Source organism: Urocitellus parryii, chromosome 5, assembly GCF_045843805.1.
Source record: "Urocitellus parryii isolate mUroPar1 chromosome 5, mUroPar1.hap1, whole genome shotgun sequence".
Taxonomy (NCBI): domain Eukaryota; kingdom Metazoa; phylum Chordata; class Mammalia; order Rodentia; family Sciuridae; genus Urocitellus; species Urocitellus parryii.
In genome coordinates, this window is record NC_135535.1 from 26953791 (window position 1) to 26981746 (window position 27956).

Genomic DNA, 27956 nt, shown 5'->3' on the forward strand with positions numbered 1-27956 from the left:
ATACTCCTGCCTCTCTCTGTCTCTCCAGTAGCTGGGATTACAGGTGTGCATCACATGTCTGGCATCTTACTATTCTTATCTCACAAAATCTTAAGCCATGGGGTCAGTGTAATAGCCCATATTTTTAAAAGATAAACATTGTTAGGTATAGGCAATTTGAGAAATTTTTTAAAAATGGTTTACTTGATTCAGAAAATTTGAAGGAATGATCATCTTCTGGGTATTAGATATGGAAAAAAATGGGATCTTGGGCTACTAGAATATGGTGAAGACTGAAAATTGCTTTCATCAAAAGGATTTCTTTGTTCAGAACATTGTGTCATAAAAAGATATTTGTTGTATCTGCCAGTAATTTCTTGATCTAAAATAAAAAATAAAAGCTAACTTGCTAGTAGGTCTCAGATAAGTAAGTAACAAAGTATCATAAACAAAATGAATTTTAAAATTTTTTAAAGTGCCATAAACAAAATAATAATCCAACCATAAAAACTGGCTACCATAACAAAAAAGAAAAAAAAAAAGAACCAATGAAAGTTTAGAGTGTGAGGATGGAAACTAATTATAGAAGTCCTTCTTTGGATAGATCTTTTACCTTTTGTACAGTTAATGCTTGGGAGTTTCCCTTATATATACTAAAGAGAGATACTCATTATTTCTCCTATTTTATCTATTTGTGTTGTTTGTTTTATATGTTTAAAAAAGAAAACTTTTAATGTAATCCTTCTAAAAGTTGTTATTTCACAGGGTTTCATCTGCCCATTATGTATGAAAAGATGTATAACTGCTATTGATTTGTCGGAGCATTACCAGAAAGTGCACGCTGAAAATGAAACAAGAGGACAGGAACTTCTTAATGACTCCAGTGTTACTGTGGGTCCTGTATATTTTGTTTTAGCAGCTTGGTTATGGGTTGCTTAAAATAGCTTTGTTTTTCCCTGCCTAGGTGTTGGTTCCTTTTTATGCTACAAGGGGATATGAATTGCTTTAATTATGCATGCTTAAAGGAAGATTCTATAAAGAAAAGAGCTCTCTTGGGTAGTCTGCTTGTTTTTTCCTACTGTTTGCATCTGTCTTTTTGTGAGCTTATAAATAAATATAAAAGTTTAATATTTTGGCATAAATTTTGCAATGAAATTGACATATAAAGTGAATATTATTTCAACATTTATAAATTATCTTTATTATTTTGTTAGTATTTTATTAATGAATCATTAAAATGTTTTAGGTTAAAACACTCACTCTTCATTGAAAGAATACTTTGCATATGAACAGTCATTGTCTCTATTTGGGAAAATATACAGGAAAATATAAATCTGAGTCTAAGACTTTCTCAATCTTTGTTTTAACTCTCCACACTTAAGGGAGGTAACAGAATGATACCCTCTCATCAGTAACAGTAGATCATCCAAAGAATACTTTTCAGTAGTGTGGTGCTGGTGCACATTCTAAAGCTGAGGATGGGAGCAAGTGAGGTGGAGGAATTAGGCTGGAAGGAATTTCTCAGATGATCCCGATATATCTGTCTCCTTTGAAAATCACTATGTTAATATAAAAATTGTAAAAGCAGAGAAACTGCTTTTTGATTATTTTACAAATCTTATAAAAGAATGAAAGACCATGAAAGACTAAAATTATGACTTACCCTTTTTCCATGAAGCAATTATGTATATAAGAAAACAATCTCACAACTCACTTATTTAACATATTAATGGAGTACCTTTCATGTAGCAGGTATTTTGGTGAAAAAGAGAAAAAGGTAAGTAAGATATTGTTGCTACTCCAGTACATTTTTATAATAGATATTATTTGCAAAAAGAGAATAATGGTTAATTCAACATGAGGGGAACTAAGAAAGAACTTCACAGGGGAACAATTAAACCAGATAGTCTCTTGGGCATTGGGAATAATGGGTGCATATAGGATGATACCTGATTAAACCAGTCAGAATAGTGCAAGTAAAGATGGAGGCATAACAGATTCTTGGAAAACTGTTTAGTATGTTACTGGTTGTCTTCTTGTACATGTGGGTCAACTTTTTTCTTTATGGATTAGCCAACATCAAAAGTAACAATCTTATCCACTTGTCACTTTATTAGTAGTTTTTTTGTAATTAAAAGGGCACTTGGTTCAACAGAAATATCTTAAGTATCAAGTTAAGGTAAATTTTCAGCTACGTTGGATCTGAGAAAGGATTACAGACAACTGAATTCTTAAGAGTAAGGTATTTAATAATTTTAAGTAAGTTATGTTTTTTGGAAGTTGGTGACAAATTTGGAATGATTAAGGGAAATAAATGTAGCTGGCTAGTTTTTATAATTTATGGTTAACTAACAGTCCCTCTCTGGAATTTATTTTTCTAGCAACCTTGGCCTCCTTAGATATAGCTAGGGGAAAAACAACAACAACATTTATTCACGTGTTTTGTGATTCTGCCCTTCAATCTGGTTCTGTGATCAAAGCACACCTAGAAGCACTTCTCTTTCACAAATAAGCATGACATCTTTCTTAGCACTTTCTGTATCTTCACTAATGATTTTCATTTCTTTTTTTTTTTAAGAGAGAGGGGGGGGGGAGAGAGAGAGAGAGAGAGAGAGAGAGAGAGAGAGAATTTTTTAATATTTATTTTTTAGTTTTCGGCGGACACAACATCTTTGTTTGTATGTGGTGCTGAGGATTGATCCCGGGCCGCACGCATGCCAGGCGAGCAAGCTACCGCTTGAGCCACATCCCCAGCCCATGATTTTCATTTCTTTAGAATGCCTTTGTTTTACTCTGGTGGGTAAACTCCTGCTTATTCTTTAGTACTTAATTCCAAAGTCTCATATATACATGTATTTACATATGTGTACACACATGCATACAATATGCAGCTGCAGTGAGGATAGAGATGAAATACATAATATATATATATATATATATATATATATATATATACATATGTGTCTGTATTTTTTTTTAATAAAGCATTAACTGGTGCCATAGGTGGAGTTAGATACCTCATCTCCTGTGTTCCCATAGTTCTTTAATAGACCTGTATTATAACATTGTCTGGCAATATTTATAGGTCAGTATCTCCCAACATCATTGACCCTTGATTCTGCCATCTGCTATGCATAAATGATAGAGAATGTATGCATTATTCTTATTGTTTAGGCTCATTTTGTTCTTAGAAGTTTTTAAAAATAGTTTATTATATTTTAATAGCAAACTTACAGATATAACACAGAAGACAGGCAACACTAAAAACATATACTTGCATGTAGGTCAACTCAAAAGTATAGTGAGTGGACAGAATTTAGTATAAAAAAAATGCTACAAACACCATTTAGTTACCATCAGTAAGAAATCTGCTTTTTTTTTTTTTTTAAAAAAATCCAATTGCTGGCATTATTGAAAAAATTTGACAGGTTTTTTTTTATTGTTATAAAGTTGAACTGCTTCAGCTTGTTCACTGAAATATTTTGACTTGTATTAATTCTTTAATTCTTGAATTTGTATTAAAAATCACAAATAAAAATCAGAGGAAAAACTGCCAATACCTGATTTCTTATCTATTTATTTATCTATCTATCTATTAGTTCTAGTCAGTTTTACATGACAGCAGAAAGCTCTTTGACAAATGGAGCAGAATTTTTTAATTCTCTGGTTGTGCATGAATGAGAGTCACACCATTTGTGCAATCATACATGTACCTAGGGTAGTGATGTCTGTCTCATTTCACTGTCTTTCCTACCCCCTGCCCCCCTCCACTATGCCCCATCCAAAGTTCCTGCACTTATCCCATGTTCCCCTCCTATGTATTAGCATCCACTTATCAGAGAAAACATTCAGTCTCTGATTTTTGAGATTAACTTATTTTGCTTAGCATGATATTCTTCAACTCCATCCATTTACCTGCAAATGTCGTAATTTTATTCTCTTTTAATACTGAATAATATTCTATTGTGTATATGTACCACAGTTTCTTTATCCATTCATCTGTAGAAGGGCATCTAGGTTGCTTCCACAGTTTAGCAACTGTGAATTGTGCTGCTGTAAACATTGGAGTGGCTGCATCACTGTAGTATACTATTTTTAAGTCTTTAGGACCAATACCTGATTTCTGACCCTGTTTTCCAGGTACAGTCATATACTCAGGTACCTCTTGACCCCAAGTGGGGATAGTGGGGAACCTACCTTCAAATTTACCAGTAAGAGGAAGAAGAGAAAAACAGTTTTTGGGGGATTGAAATATTTCTTATCATATTGGTTTTTAAGCACATTCTCCAAGTATGTTATGTGATAGTTGTGTGTCTTTTGGCATAAATGTTACACATATGGCATGGATAGTAGTACACAGGTTGTTGTCTTCAAAAATGCCAACCAGATAGGTCTCACTTTTCTCCTGCAGAGCATCAGTAGCTTTGCCCTAGAAGTGCAGATCTGTTTTGAAATCCTTGAAATCCTGAAACATTTCTTGCACCAGACTCTGGAAGGGGAGTTTGCAAATTAGAAGTTCAGTGGAATTCTGAAAAGTCTCATTTTACAGAGTGCCACAGTACCAGGCCTGTGTTGATGAGATTTCTTCAGCCCTCCAATAGAGGGTGCATTCTTGGGAGCAAGTTTTATAGCCAGTTGTTGCCTGGGTGCTTTTCTACTGGTCGATTTGTGCACAGTCTGCCTTGTAGAAGCCCTGGTATGAAGTCCCCCTTCTTATTCCCTTTCCTTTTTGTTTGAAGCTCATGAACTAGAGGACATACTGGCCTTGGAAAATGAAGGCCTGTTATTAGAAGGTTTGTAATCTGTAAGCTTTTAAAGATCTTCTGCTTTTTCACCAAGTTTGGAATTGCCAGGTTCATGCATACTTCAGTAAACAAATATACAATGTAGAAAATACATATTATGCTGAAGGCATTATCTTAGCCATTAGGGAAATATAGATGAAAAGATCCAATGTGTTGTGTATTAGAGTGAAGGAATTTGACAAGCTAATGGTTGCCAGAGAAAAAAGCAATATATGCAAAAGACACAGAAATTTGTAATACCATGGTGAGTGCAGGGAAACACAGGTACTTTAGTATTGTTAAAGCATATTGTATAGATTGAGAGGTATCTAGACTTTAGACTGCAAATGTCATTAGGAGAATGATCATGCAGGTACTTGTATGCCATATTGATGGTAAAGATTAGTGAATAATATTGAGGAATCTATTTTAGAAAGATTCCTCTGACAGCTGGTTGGAAAATTCATTAGGGAGAAGGGAGACTAGGTTTAGTAGCACTTTCTGGAATGTTATTGCAATAGTGTTGACATGAGATAATGAGTGTCTGAACAAGGCCAACTGCAGTAAGCATTGAAATGAAAAAATGGGAAAGAGGAATGTTTAGCCTTAGCATTTTATTAGAAATGAGACAGAAAGAAGAGTAGTTCAGCATGATTTTGAGTTCAGTTGAAAGTTGGTGTTAGTGAGAAGAGGAGGTTTGGGAAATGAGTTGAATCTTTTGATTTATTGTATTGAGTGCCTATGAGATGCAGGTAGAGCTTGTATGTTGTTGGATATATAGAGCCAGAAAACTTCTATGGAAGGTTCTTGGCTAGCTATATGAATTTGGAAGTCATTAGCATGTAAGTGATAGCCAGAATCACTTGCATTTATATACAGGGAGAATGTTAATTCAGAAGATGGAAGGACAATGAGAGTGCCTTTTAACTGAGATGATCTTTTAAAAAAATCCAAAAAAGAAAACACACACACAATGCTTTATTTATTTTATGTGATACTGAGGATCAAACCCAGTACCTCAAGCATGGGAGGCAAACCCTCCACCACTGAGCCATACAACCCCATCCCTGGGAACGGTGATCTTTAAGGGGATTTTTTTTTTTTTAATAGACTAAAAAAGAGAGGGCTGGGGGTTTAGCTTAGTGGCAGAATGCTTGTCTAGCATATCTAGGCCCTGGGTTCAGTCTCCAGTACTGCAGAAAACAAAACAAAACAAAACACCATACAATGACGAGAAGATGACTATTTCTATAGGTAAAAGCTGAACATTCCCATGAAACAAAACTTTCTATAGACCTTCACGGTCAGAATGTATTTACTTGTTGCTTACAATATATGAATATACTGGAACACCACCCTCACATAAATTCTATTTTAGCTTCCGAAAGAGAAGCATTTTAGAATTGTATACTTGATGAAAGCAAAATAAGTTTATTTCTTGTCACCGTGATTTAGCAGAATCATATCTGTAATAAAGTCACCGGTTTTTGCTAATCACTATTTCAACTTTAATTTAGTGAATGAACCTAAATATTTAGCTTATGATATACTCCTGCAAAATAGATTGGATGAGGATATTTTTGAGAATTGGGGTGAAAAATAATCTGCTTATGGACTCTTGGAAGTTTTCAGAACTATTATAATTTTTTTTTAAAAATAAGAGTGTGGAGTTAGCCCTCCTCAAACCCGTTAGTGTGGACAGTGTGTGTGCAAAAAATATAGGAAACTATTTCTTTATTATCTTTAAAAAGTTTTGAATGCAGTTAATTTAAAGAGAAATTTAAGGTTGAAAAATTTCTATTGTATATTGGATTAATTAGACTGAAGTATTGGGTAATATTTGGAATACTAAAAATATGAAAGATGTAGAAGTCAAGTGAATAATTTTCTATGAAGTCAACAGAAAGTTTGAGAGAAAGTTATTTTGTCCTTGGCTTGGTAATATATTTTGTCATCAGATACCCATAAAATGTAAGCTTTCATGCTGTTTAGTCATTAATTTGATTTCATATAAAGATATTTTTTTCATGTGTATATACTCTGTCTTCTCAGTTCTTTGAAAACTGAGACTCTATCATTTGTATCTTCCAGTGAAATACTATAACACTCGAATTGATAAAAAGTATTTGTTGAATAAAGCCACTAGAAAGTTAGCAGACAAAAGAATTTATTTTAAGGAAGTAATTTTTAAGGGTTAAGTTGAGGAGTTCAAGAGATAGTGTAGTATTTGGAAAGAATGTGGAATTTGTCCAGTAAACCTATGAGTACTCTGGTTTAGTTAGGTTTGTAACCTTTCAAAGTCCTTTAACTTTCCTGAGATTTCATTTCTTCTTCTATGAAATGGAGGTAATAATACTTATATAATAAAGACTGGTGGGATTTAAATGAGATTTCATAGGGAAAAATACTTGGCATAATAGTATGGAATCAATAAGAAAAAAAAGTAATCACCTGAACTACAACAAGATATATTTCATACTTGTATAATTATGTCACATTGATTTTACTGTCATGTATAAATAAAAAGAACCAATAACAAAGTAATCATAATTATTACTTATTCTATCCTATATCTTTCATTTAATAACTCTCTATGTGAGTGCTTCTCAAATATTTTTTATGGTAATCACTGTAATAAATGGTCATGACTTTTTGGTCATCATTCAAAACAAAACTTAATAAGATAATATTACCCTTACCACATAAGATAAACTATTCTGTTGTTGAGTATAGCTAAAAATATTATAACCCAGTATATTGATTTCATGATTTATTAATGAATTACAATCCTGAATTTATAAAACATGGATCTATATCAGCATCTTTAACATTGTACTGTAGTTGATAGTCTTAACCATATATAATTCTGGGATTAATGATAAGATTTTTATATAACATAGGGCTATCCATTAATTTTAGATTTTTACTGTTTTAATCTTAGGTTATTATGGAAATTTACTAACTAAAATAATTCTCTATCATTGTAGATATTTAAACTCTGTGCAAATTATGAATGATTTACTATATTACCTTTTCTTCCCATTAGTGATGATATACTACATCTTAATTTTTTTGGTAGCATTTCTGTAAAGTAGATTAGAGCACATATTATTTTAATAATGGGGATATCTAGAGAGAGAAAATATATATTTCAACTAATCTAGATTAGAACAAACTTCTTAGATTAGAATTCAGTGCTCTGGCCATTTAGTTATTCAACCTAAAATATGGTTGCAAGGATTTATTTTTATTTTGTAAACTTCAACAAGAATATACAGTGACACCATGAATGATACCAGCATTTGGGCTAATACCATAAATTACAACTTAATTAATCTCTCCATTAGTATGAATAAGATATTTGACTTTATTTCATAATATGCAAAATATTATTTTACAATATTAAAAACCATTTTGTACCTTTTCTGCCTCTTTCTATAGGGCTTCATATGTCCCCAGTGTATGAAATCTCTTGGATCGGCTGATGAACTTTTCGAACACTATCAGGCAGTTCATGATGCTGGTAATGACGCAAGTCATGGAGGAGAGGCCAATCTTGCTTTGAAGCGGTATGGTATGATAGTTGCAAAGTGTAATATTGTTATGGAATGTGCATGTGATATCATTGTTTAGTTATGATTAGTTTCTAAAAATAATGATGTTGTCATATTATTTAATTTAAATCTGTCCTCAGCATTGCCTTCTCTCTTGTCATTATGACCTATTCAGTCTGTGACCAGCAGCTAGCTAGCTATACCAGCATCTGCAAAATGGTATAGAGGTTATGGCTTTAATGAAGATTCCAAATTAGCAAAAGAAGATTGAGTTATATTTGGTATATTCTGTTCAGTAAAGAATGATATGCTTTGTTTAGATGATTTTATAGTAAGTTGATAAAATAATTTAGGTAAGAATTAAAATTTAGTGAGTCTCTGTCTCTAAATAAAATACGAAAAATAGGGCTGGGGATGTGGCTCAGTGGGTGAGAGAGTTAAATCCCCGATTACCACCCCCTGCCAAAAAAAAAAATCCCCTACACTTTCATTTAAATTTTAAAAATAAATATTTAATCACCAGTATAATAATAAGCACGTACACATTATGCTTCTTGGCAATTTTACTTAACCATTTTGAGAACTAAAATTAGACCAAAATATATAGCTACTTAGAATAGCATTCATCAATATGACTTTTTTTTTCTTCTGCTATTGTCTTTTATACCAACTGAGGAATAAGGATCATTTCATTCTACTTGTAAAAAATATTTTTTAAGCTTTTCTTAAAAAAATTCTTTGTGAATTACACTGATATAACACAAAGAATACTAAACAAAGGAAAAGTATTCTGGCTACATAACTTTGTGGTTATTATTAATATACTTTGGTGCTTTTACGTGTAAGTTAATGATTTTGGTTGCTATATTTTGTCATTTGTTAGAAAATAGATAAAATATGTAGTTATATTAAATCACATTATAAATGTTTTTATATTTAATATAAATTCAACAGAGTTGCTTTTTTTGGTGGGGGGGAGGTTAGGTACCAGGGATTGAACTCAGGGGGCACTCAACTACTGAGCCACATCTCCAGCCCTAGTTTGTATTTTTTTAAATTTAGAGACAGGGTCTCCCTGAGTCACTTAATGCCTTGCTTTTGCTGAGGTTGGCTTTGAACTTAAGATCCTCCTGCCTTAGCCTTCTGAGATGCTGGGATTACAGGCATGTACCACACCTGGCTCAGAGTTGCTTTTTCAGCTGTGATTTAGATGAAGTCTAATACTGTACATGAACTTTTTCTTTCTTTAATAGTTCATTACTTCTCATAGCTCTGGGTTGATTGAATGGTTCTTCTGAGATAAGTGAGGTAGACGTGGCAGGAAGTCAAGAAGGTCCAAAATGACCTCACATGACTGATGGTTGGTGCTGAATATTGGCTGGTGGGAGCTCAGCTGGGGCCAGAGTCCTTAATTTCCTTCATTATGACCTGTCTATGGTTTCTTAAAGTTACAGACGGACAGTTGGGTTCCAAGAAAGAACATTTTATTATGAAAGAAGTAGAAGCTGCCACTCTTCTTTAGGCCTGATTCAAAACTGTCAGAGCATCATTTCTGCCATATTCTGTAGGTAAAAGTAGTCATAGGGCTAGTTCAGATTCAAGAGGCCAAGAAGTAACCTTCATCTTTCAATGGAGCAGTAGATGTGTCTAGGAATGCAAGAATTCAGTGGTAGTCATCTTTGTAGATTACTGCAACCTTAGCAAAAATTGACTCTGCTAGTTCCTTTTTCTTCTAAACTTCTGAGACAACTTAATATTGTAATCATTCTTTGTTTACCTGTTTTATGTGCCGTTCTTCCTGTATGTCATCCACCTGTGGTAATTTCACATCCATAACTTTCTACTAAACTGCTTCTCCAACCTAGAATTATCTCCCAAATTGCCTAGTAGCTGTCTTCCCTTAGATGTCCCCAAAGCATCTCACTGTGACATTTTGAAAACAGTTGATGGCATTTCCTTCTGAATCTGCTTCTTGTGTGCTGTTACTTATTCTGGTGAATGGCAACATTATTTGTCTACCCAGTTACTAAAGCCAGAAAATTGGGTGTGTTCATTTTTACATACCTATCCCTGCTCTCCTTCATCATTTTTGTGAAGTGTCTCAAAATTCAATCATTCTTTTTCCTTAACAGGTTTTATATCCTTTTCCATCCTCACTGCTACAGCTTATTTTAGGACTTATGTCTCACTGAGAAATATTTTCAGTATATATAGTTGGCTTTAGTTTTGTACCCCTATAATTAATTCTTCAAATTGTTGGAGAATTGTATTCTTAAAATGCAAATTTGATTGTTGTTGCTCTAAAAAGAAACTTTTTCATTACTTATGGGATATATACTGTGTACTTTCCCAGGTTTATCTCTTACCTTATTTCTTGTTCTCTTCTTCCTATACCTCTTAAGTTTTTGGTGAACTGCTACCTTTCCATAACACATTGGATAACGTATAGCTATGGGCAGGATATGTAGTTCACATGACTTAAGTGGGTCACATAACCTTTTTTGCTTTAAAGCTGTTTATCAGTTTACATGTAAATTACATTAGTATTGATAAAATACTAAAACCTGCTACATTAATGTATTAAATGTATATATAGTTGATATATACATAGTACCAAATTTAAATGGTTCAAGAAGTCCTAAGGTGAAAATTAAGCCCTTGTACCCCTTTTCCCAGTTCTCTTATTCAGTTTCTTTTATATTCATCCAGACAGAGTCTATACATATGCTTATATCTATGTACATATGAATAAATATATGTATATAAATAAATATCTTTACATAAAAAATAGAGGTTCTACATTGCACTATACCTTTTGTTTCTCTCTGTCTTATGGATAGAGCCATCTAATTCTTTTTAATGGTAGTATGGAACTTTATCATTCTCCCGTTGATCTAGGATATTTTCAGTGTTTTTGAATTACATATAATGTTGAATTATGTATGGTAGAGATATTATGTGCAGTTTGAATATATATGCAAAATAAATTTCTGAAAGTGGAATTTTTAAATGAAGTTTTCTTTTAAAACTTAGATATTCCCAAATTGTCTTTTGCAGTATTTATTTATTATTATTATCATTTGTGGTACCGAGAAACTCAGGATATTGCATGTAGTAGGTAAACACTAAGCTACCTCCCCAGACCTTTCTTTATTTTTATTTTGAGACAGGTTTCACTTGTTGCCCAGGCTGGCCTTGAACTTAAGATCCTTCTGCCTCGTCCTCCTAAGCATCAGGGGTTATAGGTGTGTTCTACTGCATCTAGCTACTAGGGTTTTTTGATATGTTACACATTTTGAAAGATTGACTTTTGTTCGTAAATTACTTTAAAAAAATTGTTGAAGTGGTATTTTTAAAAAAGATTAATTGGAGTGACTAGGCCCACAGAATTATTTTTCTTAGTCTTTCATTAAATTTTAACCTGAGCCATTCAGCATATTGATAAAATATCTGAAACCTGATGTATTAATGAGCTTTTTAGAGAGGATTTTGAAATGTAGCTATACTTGATACATATATAGTACAAATACTGTTATTAATTCTTTTATCATTTTAGTTTATGTGTAGAGTTAGGAGATTAGTGAATAATAGAGAAGACTTAAAACACACATATTTACACAACTGTAAGACACTTAAGTCATGTATAAATGACATGTGGTTGACCTGTGGTTTCTATAAATCACATTATTCATAGAACCACATGAGAGAGAGGGAAGGCTGGCTATACCCATACACACGCACAACTAAACAAACACCAGAGAAATGAAAACAAATAAAAAATATACAGAAAGTCAACAAAAGTAGCAGAAAACTATGATTAGATTTTATTTTGGTAGTCAGAAGATGAAAGACCTCACATCAATGTTTCTCTCCATCAAGGAGCCCTTCTTGAGTCTTCTAGGTGGAAGTGACCACTGTCTGTGAGCTTCTGTTTTTATTTCTATTATACCACACTTACTTGTTTATGTGTTTACTTCCCCCACTAGACTGAACAACTTGAGATTCTAGCACAGACAACACACGCCTGTTGAATAATGAATGAATTCTTTATATATGAATGACTATAAAGGTAGAGGACTAATTTCTTCATGCTTTATATTTCCTCTGTTGGCAGTTTCCTTCCTTTCTGCTATTAAGCCCTTCTTCACAGATGAAGCTGTCCTTTTACCTTTTACTCCCACCCCTATTCTAGCATATAATTCTCTCATCAGTCTATTTCATTATCTTTCACCTTGTTAATATCTTTTACTTGTGTTGGAGTGATCTTGACTTTTCCTATCATTAGAATTGGCCATGTTCTTCTATTTGCTTTAGATTAGAATCAATTCATTTGATATTTCTACTCCTGTTCCCATTTCAGTTCTTGTATCTTTTATCAGAGCTGCCAATGGTAAGCGGCATGGAGTGAGGAGAGTTGCATTTTCTACTGTTTAAATTCTTACAGGGGAAGATATGTCCTTGACATGAAGAATGATAATCCTAAGTGTGTTTTCTCATGGAATTTCTCTCCTGCATTAGGGCCTAGCGTTACGGTTTGCTTACCATTCTTTCTCAGAGCCTTGGATGAGGGGAACAGAATGTGAGAAGGTTCTTAGCAGGAAAGAGCATGTGACACTCAAGGAACAGGAATAAGCCAATGTTGCTAGAGCTGAATAAATGAAGGGGAGAGTTTTAAGATTTTACTGACTTTTATAGACTTTCTTAATGTCTTTAGATTTCATGCTAACTGCACCAGGAAGCCATTGATACTTATTGTTGGTAAATTAATAGAAGACCTTTTACTTCTGCTTCAGGCATTTGACAATCAGTAATATGATTATTTCCACAAGGAAATATTTTCCCATTTATAAACAATGAGCTTTAGGCATAAAATTATTTTTCTAAGGGATTTATATATTTGTCATTATACATAAATTCTTTTGTAGTTCTTTTTAAAGATTGCAAAACTACTTATTATTATATAAACTACTTATTATTATATAATGAATAGTTGAGGAAACAGGTTATAAAATAAAGTACACTAACTATTAATCCCCCCAACCCCACATATTTAGAGATGATATAACACTACTGAGACAAGAGGTCCAAGATCTACAGGCTTCACTTAAGGTAATAATAAATATGACTCCACTTCTTTTTGTGTGTGTGTGTGTGTGTGTGTGTTTCAGTTAAAAATTCTCTTAAAATTTACTAATTAAAAAATCTTTTTCATTAGGAAGAAAAATGGTACTCAGAAGAATTAAAAAAAGAATTAGAAAAATATCAAGGACTTCAACAGCAAGTAATTGCTTTTTAAATACTTGAAGCATGTTCATTAGTTGTTTATTTTCATTGCTGAAAATTAAGCATAATACATTTTTGTAAGTAAGTGGTCTGATATAAATAGCTTTCTAATTCATTTCTGTGTTTAATAGCCTGCAATATATTCTTTATATTTCTAATGAATGAAAATAAGAATATGAGAAGTGAAGATGTAACTTCTTAAAGATGTTACTAAGAATAAGTTACCTATGTATCTCTTTTTTTAAATACCTTTATTTATTTATTTAGTTTAAAAAATATTTTTTAGTTGTCAATGGACCTTTATTTTATTTATTTATATGTGGTGCTGGGAATCAGAACTCAGTGCCTCACACATGCTAGGCAAGCGCTCTACCACTGAGCCATAGCCCCAGCTAATACCTTTATTTTATATGTTTTTATTTATTTTTATTATTTATATTTTTATTTTATTTTATTTATTTTTTTATGTGGTGCCAGGGATTGAGCCCAGTGCTTCACACATGCTAGACAAGTGCTCTACAACTGAGCCAGAACTCTGGCCCCACCTATGTAACTTTTTTTTATGTTGGGCTTATTTTATTTTTCTGGCAATATACTTAAATGGTTAAAAATATAAGTTCAAACAGTAATGAATCTCCTCCAAGCATTTGTGTTTGTGACAAATGGGAAATAAGTACAATGTCTGTTGAAAGGAAATTTGTTTATATTTTATGTTTGTGAAGATTGATTTAAAACATGAGAAAGTTGTTCTACTAACAACGTTAGGTTTTAAAAAACTGAATAAAGATCTATATGGGTACACACATGCTCATGTACACATACAGTCCTTTGTCAATAGTGGGGATACATTCTGAGAAATGTGTTGTTTGGTGATTTTGTCATTGTGCAAACATAATAAAAGGCACATACACAAGGGCAGGATGGGCTATATGGTACAGCCTATTCCTCTTAGGCTATACACTTATACAGCATGTTGTTGTATTGACTACTGTAAATAATTTTAACAAAATGGCATTTGTGGGGCTGGGGATATAGCTCAGTTGGCAGAATGCTTGCCTCACATGCACAAGGCCATGGATTCCATCTCTAGCACCATACACACACATACACACAAAAGACATTTGTGTATGTGAACAGAAAAGATATAGTAAGAATATGGAATATGGTATAGAAGATGAATGAAAATATGGAATATGGTATAGAAGACGAATAGTGATATGTGTATATAGACCCCTTGCCTTGTATGAATTGAACTTACAGTACTGAACGTTGCTCTGGTGCGTCAGCAACTAAGTGGCAAGTGAATCTGAAGATCTAGGACATTACTATATACTACTGTTGACTCTGTAAACACTTAGGGCACATTAAAGTTTACAAAAATAATTTTCTTCAATAATACATTAACTTACTGTAACTATTCATTTTGTAAACTTTTTGACTCATATAGTAACAGCTTAAAATACAAACACATTGTATTTGTTCTTTATTCTGTAAGGCTTTTTTTAAGTTTTAAACTTTTTTAGCCTTTAAACTTTTTTGTTAAAAATGAAGACACAGGTAGCCTTGGCTTACCAGGGGCAGCAGCATCAGTGACACTGTCTTCTATATGTTGTTTCATAGAGAAGGTTCTCAGGGGCAGTGACACATGTGTCTCTCTCCTCTCATGTAATAGTGCATTCTTTGGGAATTCTTCCTGAAGGAACTGCTTGGCTCTATATTACTGTATTTTTTTTTCCTGCTTGGTTCTATATTACTGTATATATATATTTTTAAAGTGGAAAGTAGACTCTAAAATGACAACAAAAGTACAGTGTAGTAATTATATAAACTAGTAATAATCACTTATCTTCATTATCAAGTGTTAAGTACTGTATATAATTGTATATACTATACTTTTATATAACTGGCAGCATAGTAAATTTGTTTATACCAGCATTAAAACAACACATGGGAAATGCATTGTATTTTGATATTACATAACCTACAAAGTCACTAGATGATAAAAAATTTGAGTTCCATTATATTTTTATGGAACCACTGTTATATATGTAGTCCATAATTGACTGGCATGTTTTATATGTGACTGTATATTATACTGTATGAATTTAACTACATAACAATAGTACATAGGAAAAACCAGAAGAAAATCATGGTGGCATCAAAAGCAGTTATTTGTAAGTTGTTTTTAAGTGACTTAACAAAATGATTTTTATGCTAAAATTATATTGCTATTATACTACCATTATGGGAAGCATCATAGAATAATGAATTTTTCCAAATTCGTATATAGTTTTTATTTGTTAGAATAAAGTAGACATTCTTCATCAATATTTATAATATTTTCATAAAGTAATAGTAATATCTGTATATATTATCTAAGCATGTTGTGACTTCCAATTAGGTTTTTTTCTTGCCTTTTAGTCTTTGCACTAAGAATTGTCATTTGAACTATGAAAGAGAAACAAATAAGTGACTAACAAAATATCGGTTTTATTACTATTTAAAGGGATTTTTAGTAATCTAAAATATTTTTACTTACTAATCAAACATGGGATATATTATTTTTTATACCTGAAAAGAGAGAGGAGAATTATTTTACTATATTTGAGTTGACTATTATGCAGTTAATAGATTTAAATAAATTTTCCACAGTATAAGATAAAAAATTACCTTGATAGAAAATTTAACTTAGAAAAAATAGTTCATAGTAATCAATATGTATGAATTGAATACATAGGAAAACAAAAAGCTTTACTAGAAAATACCTTATTAAAATCTTTGAGATGCATGTAATTCTTTGAAGTATGAAAATAATGCCAAGGTAGTATATTATTTTACTCCTAATTCCTGAGGTAACTTACACTTTAAGGCATATATTCTTTATTTCTGTTTCTTTTTAAAAATGATTTATTAAATTAAAACTATGCTTTTAGAACCTTTCTTTTTTTTCCTTTTTCTTTTTGTGGTGCTGGGGATTGAACCCAGGGCCTTATGAAAGCAAGCTATATACCCAGCCCTAAGCACCCCCAACTCCCCTTTTTTTAACCTTTGGGATCAAACCCAGGGCCCTGTGCATGCTAGGCAATTGTTCTCCATTGAGTTATGCCCCCTGCCCCTAAATCCAATATTTTTAGTGATGATAGTTTGATGACATATTTGGCTTATGTTAATTTTCAAATATTATAGATGTTTTTTGTGGTTAAAGGAGATGATTTGGTATGATTTCATGAATCAAACATTTTATGGCCATATAAAAATTTTTTTCTTAGGTTCGTAGTGTTTAAAGAGGGGGGAAATATGTCAACACATTTCACAGGAAATAGTAGATGAGATACATTAATCACAGTGAGTAAGATCCTAAATTTTTAATGTCTGATTGCTCAATTATGATGAAAACAGCTGTCTATAGGAAGTTAAGTCTAGTTAAAATTTAAGATAAAGGTTTATGAGCATTGTCTTGGGAGTGATTCTTTCCAATATAGAGATCTGCAATGACTGGATTTCTTGCAGCAAGGGGACAGTGCAAGTGTTGATGGATGAGACTTTAAAGTTCAAAGGCTAACAGGGTGTGGACCTGTGACAGTTTGAGCTGTTGATCTTGGAGAGTGCTGTCTGCTGTGGCCTAAGCTGTCAAAATGTCTATCAAACTCATAGATTTATATATTTTGAAGTCCAGTAGTTGAGGTCACATATGGGGTGTGAAAAGTTAATTGTCACATTTGGAGGGAAGGGTAAGTCCTATTTATTTATTACTAATTTAGGATGCTATCTATTGTCAGATTCATTACAGTTTCATATATATTAACATTCGAAATATTCTGTCTTATAACTGGTGAACTACAGGTAGGTCATTATGTTAGTCGGCCAATGGCACTTATAGATCTGGAAGAATAAGGACTTTAATTTTTACCAGAATCTTGCTACTTGACCTGACATGTAGCTTTTGGAGATTTTTAACATTGGCAATATACAGTATTGTCTTCTTTTAATGTATTTGTTTGTCTTTTGTTTTCATTGAGGAGGCTAAACCTGATGGATTGGTGGCTGATTCATCAGCAGGTAACTTTACTTAGAATAGATAGTTTTTCATTTTTCTTTTTCTTCTTTCTTATCCTTTTTTTCCTTCCTCTCCTTTGATGCTTGCTAAAGGAATTTTGTGGTTGTCCTTTGTAGCTCTGAAACATATTCTGTTTACCGTCACATTCTAGACTTAGAAAGTTATCTGTGTACTTAATAATTTAGTTAACTAGAAATAACTTTCTGGAGTATTATATCAATATGATTGTTTAATGAAAATTGAAGTCTATGTGAAGGAGTTATACAGTCTTTGTCCCTCCAAGCAAATTGATGGCACTAGCATCTTTGTAACTATCTTTATGTGGAGGAATGCTCAGTGACTAATTGAGATTAGCTATTATATTTATGAAATCTCTTTTTGATGAGAATGAAGTAATATTAGATTGACTGCATGCTTAAACTGATTATTTTTTTTTAAAACCTGGATGTTCTTAACCACTTAATTTTATCTTACTTTAAAGCTACTTTTTTTCAGAGGAGCAGGATATGTTACATCTGGCCATTTGATGGATATAAGAAAATTACTATGAAATATGAAGTCAATATAACTTTTAAATATTTATAGATTTACAACAAATATTTATAGATTATTTGGAGGTGATTAAGTATTTCTTTGACTTGTTTTATGTTTATACATTATGATTTGTACCATCAATGAATCAGATGTACTTAATTCTTGAAATATGAAAATACTCTACTTATAATTACATAATAAACTCATGTTGATTGTCTTTACTATGACAGTGATTATGATATAAGTAATAATATTTAGTATATGTAATTAACATTGTATTTAAATAATGGCTACCCTTTTTTTTTTGTATCTGGTAGAACTACAGTCTTTGGAACAACAATTAGAAGAGGCTCAAACAGAAAATTTTAATATTAAGCAAATGAAAGATTTATTTGAACAGAAAGCAGCCCAACTTGCAACTGAAATTGCAGGTAAATTGAATCAGAATTTTTTAGCTAATAAATCAGCCTCATTACGTTTTCACCATTATATATCCTAGGAAAAAAATAATATTTCAGTGTGATAAAGGATTTGTTATAGACTATGGTGGTTATGAATGGAATTTAATATCATAGTTGTTTTATAAATGATTGTTCTCTCACCTTCTCCCTTCAAAAGGCTTTCCTTTGTAATTTATTCTTGAAATTTAAAGAAGATAATTTTTTTTCTTTTTTCTTCTACTGGGGATTGAACCCAGGGATGCTTTACTACTGAGTTACTTTCCTAGACTTTTTTTTTTTTAAATTTTTAAATTTTGAGACTGGGTCTCTCTAAGTTCTTGAGGCTGTTCTCAATCTTGCAATTCACCTGCCTAAGCCTCCTAAGTTTCTGGGATTAACAGGTGTGTGCTACTATGCCCTGCTCATACTATGTATTTTTTAAAGTATATGCTTTTAGGTAAAATATTATATGTGACTAACTATTCTTTAAAATGCCTAATTAGTAGTAGTGTTGGGTAGAATGTATGTAGACAAAATCATTTTACTATTTTAAGCTCATCATTTATGTAATCATAAGTATAATTTTACTGTGTATATTTATATCTATTTAAAGCATGTTAATTGAAATTAGAGTGAAATACAGATATGCAGAGTAATATACAGGGATTTATAAAAATTCTTTTTTTTCAGAGATAATGTCATGAAACTAATTTTTATTACCATCTTTATTTAGATATAAAGTCAAAATATGATGAGGAAAGGAGCCTTCGAGAGGCTGCAGAACAAAAAGTAACACTTTTGACAGAAGAATTAAACAAAGAGGCAACTGCAATTCAAGATCTGAAGACTGAACTGGTAATTTAGAAACCATTTATTGGAATGTATTTTTAAAAATATCTTTCTAAATTAAAATGTACTGTGAGGAAATAGTTCTTGAAATTTCTAAATTAAAGTTTAGAAATATATATACTCTGAAGAAATATCATTTTTTGGTACCAGCGTTTGAAATCAAGGGCATTCGACCACTGACCGTTGAGCCACATCCCCAGCCCTTTTTTGTATTTTATTTGGAGACAGGGTCTCACTGAGTTGCTAAGTATCTAGCCATTTCTGAGGCTGGCTTTGACTCATGATCCTCCTGCCTTAGCCTCCTGAGCTGCTGGGATTACAGTAGGCACACCCAGCTGAAGAAATATTTTTTTTTAAAAGTTTTGTTACCTCTCTTCAATATTATTTTTTTTCAGTGTTTAGTTAAGGACATCATCTAATTCCTTTTTCTAACACATCTATTTTCCTTTGTTTTCTGTGTGGTTTTTAATATATGTTCTTTGTCTTAAAAATTATCAATTGGATGTTTTAAAATTTTAAGCCATTGTAATTTTGTGAAGGCAGTAGGTGGAGAAACAAATACATGTACAGATATAGTCATTCCATTGAAATGTGAAAATTGAAATAATTTGGATATTATTGTGAATATTAAAATAATAATATCTGAAACGTAAAAAAAAAGTTTTGAGTAAACTGGAGGAAATAAAAATTCCCTATACTCTCCACCTACATATGTATACTACATGTGATTTTTTAAAATAAAAATGTTATGATATATAACATTACCTGAACATTTTTGTTGTTTCTATCTAAATATAATGTCTTTTTAAAGTATTTTTCATATTTACATATTTGATCCTGACATTCCTTCCCAAATTTTTTTAAAAAAATTTATTTTATTGTAGTTCAGGGGTTTAACCCAGGGGTGCTCTCCCACTGAGCCATATCCTCAGACCTGTTTATTTATTTTTTATATTTTCAGTTGTAGATGGACACATGCCTTTATTTTATTCATTTATTTTTATGTGATGTTGAGGATCAAACCCAGTGCCTCGCATGTGCCAGGCAAGCGCTCTATCACTGAGCTATAACCTCTTTATTTTTTATTTTGAGTCTGGTTCTTGCTAAGTTGCCAGGCTAAGGTGCCTCAAATTTGTGAACGTCTTGTCTCAGCCTCTCAGATCACTGGGATTACAGGCATATGTCACCATGCCTGGCTCCCTTGTACTTCAGTTTTATAAAATCACCTGCTTTGGGGATCCTATCAGTTGAATTTCTAGCTGAATTTTTTAACCCAACAAGTATGAAATCCAAAATCCAAGTCATTATATTTCTTTCATGACTGTGTTTCTGTCACTGATACCAGATTTCAACACCCTTCCCAGGCTTAAAAATCATTTTTTTTTTTTTTTTTGAACCGGGGATTGAACTCAGGGGCCCTTAACCACTGGGCAATATCCCCAGCCCTGTTTTGTATTTTATTTAGAGAGAGGGTCTTGCTGAGTTGCTGAGGCTGGCTTTGAACTGGTGATCCTCCTGCCTCAGCCTCCTGAGTTGCTGGGATTACAGGTGTGCGTCACCACAGCTGGCTAACAATCTTGAATCTATCCTAGACTTCTTTGTTCCTTAATTTAGCACCCAATAAATATATGGGTAAATGAATCAACTATATGCAACCTGCTATAAACCCTACTTGTTCTTACATCTGTTCCCTTTTTTTGGTTGTTGTAGTACTGGGGACTACACAGTACTACACAGGGCCTTAAGAACGCCAGACAATTGCTGAACCACTGAGCTATGTTCCTTTTTCATTTTTATTACCAGTTTCCTAGGATAGAAAAAATAAGGCACGTAGCATTTACCAAGTTGTTGTTATTTCCAATGTATGCTGTTTGTGAAGGAAAGGAAAGCAAATGAAGAACTAAAGATAATTGTGAATTTGCTAGATTGTACCTTCAGTGGTAATACTGTTAAATGCAAGAGAGTGAGAAGAGGAGGTGGCTTATTAGGAGAGAGATATCAGTGTTTAATTTTCAGAGTCCAAAAACTGATAAGATTATCTTCATTTTGATTTCTTTTTAGTAAATTCATTCTAAAAATGTATATTATTTTAGTTTTTTACTGTAATTTTTAATTAAAATGTGTAACTTCACAGCTTCAGAGACCTGGTATAGAAGATGTTGCTGTGCTAAAGAAAGAATTGGTCCAAGTTCAAACGCTAATGGATAATATGACCTTGGAGCGTGAGAGAGAATCTGAAAAACTCAAAGATGAGTGCAAAAAGTTACAAGTAGAATATGCTAACTCAGAGGTAATGATACTAGCTTAGATAGTGCATACTGTTGAATAAAACCAAGATTTGAGATTTTTCCAAGTGGCTTTTCAAAATACTATTTGCTTTATTGATATGAAAATTATTTGTGTATAGTTATAGTGGTCTGACAGTCATATATGTTTTACTTTTATCTTATAAAACTAGCCTAAGTTGCTGAGACTGACTTTGAATTTGGGAACCTACTGTCTCAGCTTCCGAGCCCCTGGGATCACAGGCATCGCCACTGTGCCCTACGAATATGAATTATTTTTATTAGATCTGCCTGCCTTCTGGTATTTTCAAATTAAAAAAAAATCTTTTACTCTCTTTTGATTTATAATTTTCTTTAAATATTATTAAAATTTTAAAATAAATGTTGTTGCTTTTAGAGCACAAGACCTTTCCCAGCTGAGAGTTATGGAGTTATACATATACTTGATAAGTAAGAATATTAACAAGGAAAAGAAATTTATATATTTAGTTCCATTTGTAAAAATATATGCAGAAACTTACATAACTTGGTAATGAGAAAATATTCCTGAAAAATACTTTAAGAATTATTATAAGTTTAATTTGGTACTATTTTAAACAAACTTATGTTTTTATTCATTTAGATTAAATTATCTAAAAGGCAAAAAGAAGATCATTTAAAATGAAAAAGTTATGACTAGAGTTATAAAAGATTTGAATGTGAAAGAATTCAGTGTCTCCCTTTATCCTAAAGGAGGCCTAACTGAAGGAAAGAATATATTTGTTTTGTTTTTATAGAAAAGATGTTTCTGGGAAAGAAGGATAATGGCTTAAAATCAATTGTTTTACTTCTTCTTCTGTTTTTGAATTTTTTTTTTCAATTGTAGATGGACACAATACCTTTATTTTATTTGTTTATTTCTATGTGGTGTCGGGGAACAAACCCAGTGCCTCATGCATGCTAAGCAAGTGCTCTACCACTGAGCTACAACCCTGGCCTCAATTGTTTTACTTATTAACTTTGTTGAAGTTTTCATAAAAAGTTTTCATTTCAGGTATTTAAAATAAATTTAGTCTTGCCAAGTACTTGAATAGGTAATTTAATATTTCACTATATTTTCCGTGAAACAAAAGAAGATATTTATTCTTTACTTACTTAGTAATGGGTACATAATGAGGAATGAGACCTCAGGCAATGTTAAAATATTTGTAATAACTTTAAGAAGTGGTAGTATCTTTCAGGCTAATATTACTATTAGAATTGAACTCTTTGAGCATCACTAGATTTTAGATACCATGTTGGGCACTTTAACAAATGTGGTTTCATTTGTTTCTTAAAACCCCATTTAGTTAAGTATTAATCTGTTTTACACAAAGGAGCCTAAAGCTCAGTTAGGTTAAGTAACTTGTTCATAGTCATGTACCTAATATAAAGAAACTAGGGTTTTAAACCAGGTATCATCCAAAGCCTGTAGTACATTGTCTCCTATTTTAGGAGGCTTGATGTTTGCCTTATAAGCAAAATTGTACCATCAACCTTGTCCTAATATTCATTATTATTACTTTAAATTTTTTTTTGCAAAATTCTATGTTGTAATATTTGTGTTGAGTAATAGCTTAAAATATTTTTGAGCTGTATTTTACTTCATTTGCATATGAAAAATTATTGTCTAATTGCTTCATCTCACTTATTTGTTTATAACTCCATTTTTTTTTAGTTTCTACTTTGACTATGTGTCATATATTTTTTAATTTATTAAAATTCAGTCCTATTTGTTCTCAAGTGGGTTGGTCATTATGCATTTAAAGAATTTAGGAGAAAAATTTTTATTATGGGCATTGCTTTTACTGAATCTCAGAATTGGCATCAGAAACAAACAGATTAACAGAAATTCAAGAAGCCAAAGATGTAAGGATTTATTTGACTAGTATTACTAGTTGGGGCTGAAGATATATAATGTAGTGTACATTATTAAATGTCTTTAGGTTTATTACTTTAATTGGACATATACCTTGATAATTAGTTGACTTTGTATTTATATTTTTAAAAGCATATTTTTTTATTCTAAAGGTTTTCAACTGAATTTTATCTGTCTTTCAAATAAACTCATTTACATCTTAGTTTTAAGAGTAAGAATGTTTATATAGGTATGGAATAACTGTTTATGTTTTAGCTATTAAAAAGAGTATTTAAATATTTTTAAGTATGCTAATTTAAGATATCAGTTTTTAAGGTATGTTTGGACATTTTTTATTGTGTATTCAATGTATAATTTTGTCAGTCTTGTGTTCCACATTTCATCCATCATTTTATTATTTTTTTGTGCTTTCTAATGGAGATGCTTAAATTTGAGGTAATGTGTTTATGGAAGGCTTTTTGATATTAGTGCTAACCTAACTTTCTATTGTCATATGGCAGTTTTGTGTTTTAAGGCAATCTCATATCTTCAAAGACATGCTTGTTTTTGTTTTGTTAATCAGCAAAATTTCAACCAATGTAAAATGATTACTTATAGTAGTAAACACATAATTTTAATTCTAAAACAATGAGCAGAAAGTTTGTTTGAAATGTTTCTTAATCATTTTGTAATTTAAAGATTTTAGTAAAAATTTAATGTTGAATAATATAGCATCAAGGAACTGCAAACTATTTTATAGGGACTAATATACTGTTTCAATGGGAATAAATATCTACTAAATCTTTGGAGGTATAATGACTCATTCCTTTTGGAAGTATTGTTTGGATTCATGCTAAGTGGCAGGAAGTATTTTAGGTGTGGGGAATATAACACTGAATAAGTTAATGTCTGCTCTCATAAGGTTGATATTCTTTTGTGAAAGTCAAACAATATCTAAGTAAACCAATCATTATAGACAAGTAATGAACATGTGCTATGAAGAAGGGGGAAAATGCAGGATATGGGCAGTAGGGAAATTAGGAATAACATGGGGCAGTTTTAGAATGGTCAGGGACCATCTCAAGGAGGATATGAGTGAGAAGGAGTAAATAAGAATGAGGGTGCAGCCTTGGGAGTGAGGATTCCTGAGAAGTTATGGCATGTTCTAAGTGAAGTCCAAGGTACCAAGGAGGTTGGCCTGTTAAGTGGGAAGAAAAGTTAAGGTGGCAAGGGCAGAGATGTTTGAATTTTACTCATGGGGAAGTTGAAAGAAGAGTGTATTTTATTTCCTTTGACATTTTTGTCTTTTTTAGGTTTATTTTTTCCCCAAATATAAACATGTCACATCATCATTGTAAAAGATTAAAATGATTCATAATTTACAATAGGAAAAGGGAAAGTCTATGACTCACTTTCTTCTCCTCCCTCACAAGCAAAATCTCAATTTAAATATGTCTCATCCTTATTATAAAGTTTATTCAGTGATAAAGAATAGAGACAATGAAAATAACAAACTTTAAGAATGTGAAAAGTAAAACTAGCAAGCATTACAAGAAATACAGATTTCTTTTGTTAATATCATTTTCAGGAAACCAAGCAGTAGGTGGTCTTTCAAATGGTTGAGCTTTAGTATATAGAAAGTTTATATTTTCAGGATCTTTGTTTAACTAACTTTCTCTTATATTATTATATGTTCATGCTTTATATTTACTTGTTTTAAAAGGAAAAGCTCATGTTATTGAAATTAGGAAAAACGTAGACATAACTTGCTTATCCTCTTTAAATTCAAGAGGATTGAAGTACAGAGTTTCCATACCAGTGAACTGAAGTTTGTTGTTTGATGCTTACCTCAGACAACGTTTCATTTTGTGTATTATTAGATAAACGGTGTTGTACATGTTAGATAAAATTTTAAATTTAATTTCAAGCCCAAAATAATGTGATGTTATTGTGAGGGTGGTAGGACAAAGAATCAACTTGAAGGTTCCAAGTGTTATTTCAATTTAACTACTACAACAACAAAAAATTGATAATCTTAAAACCTTTGTGTACTTCTCTTTCCTTTTTAAATTTAGTTTGCACTAATTTTTATTTTATTTTTTTAGGCTACAATAAGCCAGTTAAGGAGTGAACTTGCCAAAGGTCCCCAGGAAGTTGCTGTATATGTGCAGGAATTACAAAACCTTAAAGGTTCAGTTCATGAGTTAACACAAAAAAACCAGGTGAGGATTTTAAAGCTACATATATTTGTTAATTGATTTTATGTCTTAAAGTTTTGTGTATCTTATTTATATGATAGAACAAAATGTCTGATTCTATGTGAGTGTGTATGTGTGTATATATTTTAGTGCTAAATATATTCACCTGGTTGTACAAACTAATCTCCAGAATTCTTTTGATCTTGCAAAACCAAAACTTTATAACCATTAAACAACTCTCTAGTAGTCCCATTCTGAGTTCCTGGCAACCACCATTCTATCTCTTTGAATTTTGCTGTTCTAAGTATTTCTGAAAGTGTTATCATTGAGTATTTTTCTTTCTGTGACTATCTTATTTCATTTAATAAAATGTCCTGAAGGTTCATCCATGTAACTGTGTCAGAATCTACTTTTTAAGGCTAAATAATATAACGTTCTTTGTATTTAACATACTATCCATTCATCTGTTGATGGATATTTGGGTTTCTTCCATCTTTTTGACCGTTCTGAATAATACTCTGAATGTAGGTATACAGATACTTTTTGGTACCCTACTTTCCGTTCTATTGTGCATGTGTATGTGTGTGTCTGTGTATATTGTGTAAGGTAAGGGTCCAATTTCATTCTTTTGCACATTGATATTTATTTTCCCCTGCAACATTTATTGAAAAGAATGCCCTTTATCCATTGAATGGTCATGACACTCTTGTTAAATGCACACAATACGCATACATGTATATTACATTCAGAAGTGAAATTGCTGGATCATATAGTAATTCTATTTTTAATTTTTTAAGAAATCACTACCTTTTTACTTTCCCTTTTCCTTTATACAGTGTACAAAGGTTATAGTTTCTTCACATCCTTGTTAATATTTGTTACTCTTTTAATTTTATTTTTCTGAGAGTAACTATTTTAATGGGTGTAAGGTAGAATCTTGTGGTTTTAGTTTACATTTCTCTATTAAATAGTATCCTGAAAATCTTTTCTTGTGCTTGCTGCCTATAAAATTTTAATGTTTTTTTCTCTTCTGTAGTATTGGGAATTAAACCCAGGATGCCCCACTATTGAACTATATCCCCAGCCTTTAAAATTTTTTATTTTGAGACAGAATCTTACTAAATTGCCCGGGGCTGGCTTTGAACTTGTGATCTTTCTGCCTCAGCCTCAGCACAGCCTCAGGCATGTGCCACTGTGCCCAGCTATTTTCCTTTTTGTTACTGAGTTGTAAGATTTCTTTATATATTCTGAATATTAACCCTGTATCAGATATATAATTTGCTGCAAGTAGAACTCCTTATCAAATATTTGATTTGCAAAGCCTTTTCAGTCTCTTCTTCTCTTGATGTACAAAAATTTAAAATTTCAGCTTGGTCTAGTTTTTCTATGGTTACTTTTGTTGCCTATGATTTGAGCGTCGTATCCAAGAAATTTTATCATGAATTTTTTTCCTTCAGGAGTTATAGTTTTAGGTCTCATGTTTAGGTCTTTAATCCATTTTGAGTTAATTTTTGTATGTGGTGTAAAGTAAGGGTCTGATTTTATTCTTTTGCACATTGATATTCATCTTTCCCCAGCAACATTTGTTGAAAAGACTGTTCTTTCCCCATTGACACTCTTGATAAAAATTATTTGGCTATTGTCATTATCTTTGCATTCCAATTACAAAATGCCATAACCTGAATAGTTTATGATTAACATAAACTATTATTTTTCCCCTTATTCTGGAGACTGGAATGTCCAAGATCCAAAATCTGCACTGGCAGATTTGGTATTTGGTAGGTGATTCATCTCCCTGAGTACTTTATCTATCTATCTATCTATCTATCTATCTATCTATCTATCTATTTCTGTGGTGGTACATTGAAATTAGGGCCTTGAGCTTGTGAAGCAAGCTGCATCCTGCTGAGCTACATTTCTAGCCCTGAGGCTTCTTTTATAAGGGCACTATCTTATTCATGACCTAATCGCCTCTCAAAGACCCCACCTCTTCATACCATCTCTTTAGGGGTTAGGCTTTCAAAGTATGCTTTTTAGGAGGACACAGCATTGAGACCATAGTAACTAGATGTGTGAAAGTTTATTTGTGGTCTCTTTATTACACTGATCTCTATGTC

At 32.0% G+C, this 27956-nt stretch overlaps 1 protein-coding gene across 1 annotated transcript in view; it reads left to right on the top strand.

The window, feature by feature from the left end:
* Eea1 (early endosome antigen 1) overlaps positions 1-27956 on the top strand; it is a 125774-nt gene that overhangs the window by 32501 nt on the left and 65317 nt on the right. The window contains exons 3-10 of the mRNA XM_026396768.2: positions 8205-8332; positions 13372-13426; positions 13533-13598; positions 17620-17659; positions 18509-18622; positions 19365-19486; positions 21615-21770; positions 25747-25863. Coding sequence (XP_026252553.2) covers positions 8205-8332; positions 13372-13426; positions 13533-13598; positions 17620-17659; positions 18509-18622; positions 19365-19486; positions 21615-21770; positions 25747-25863 — 798 coding nt within the window. The remainder of the gene's footprint in view (positions 1-8204; positions 8333-13371; positions 13427-13532; positions 13599-17619; positions 17660-18508; positions 18623-19364; positions 19487-21614; positions 21771-25746; positions 25864-27956) is intronic.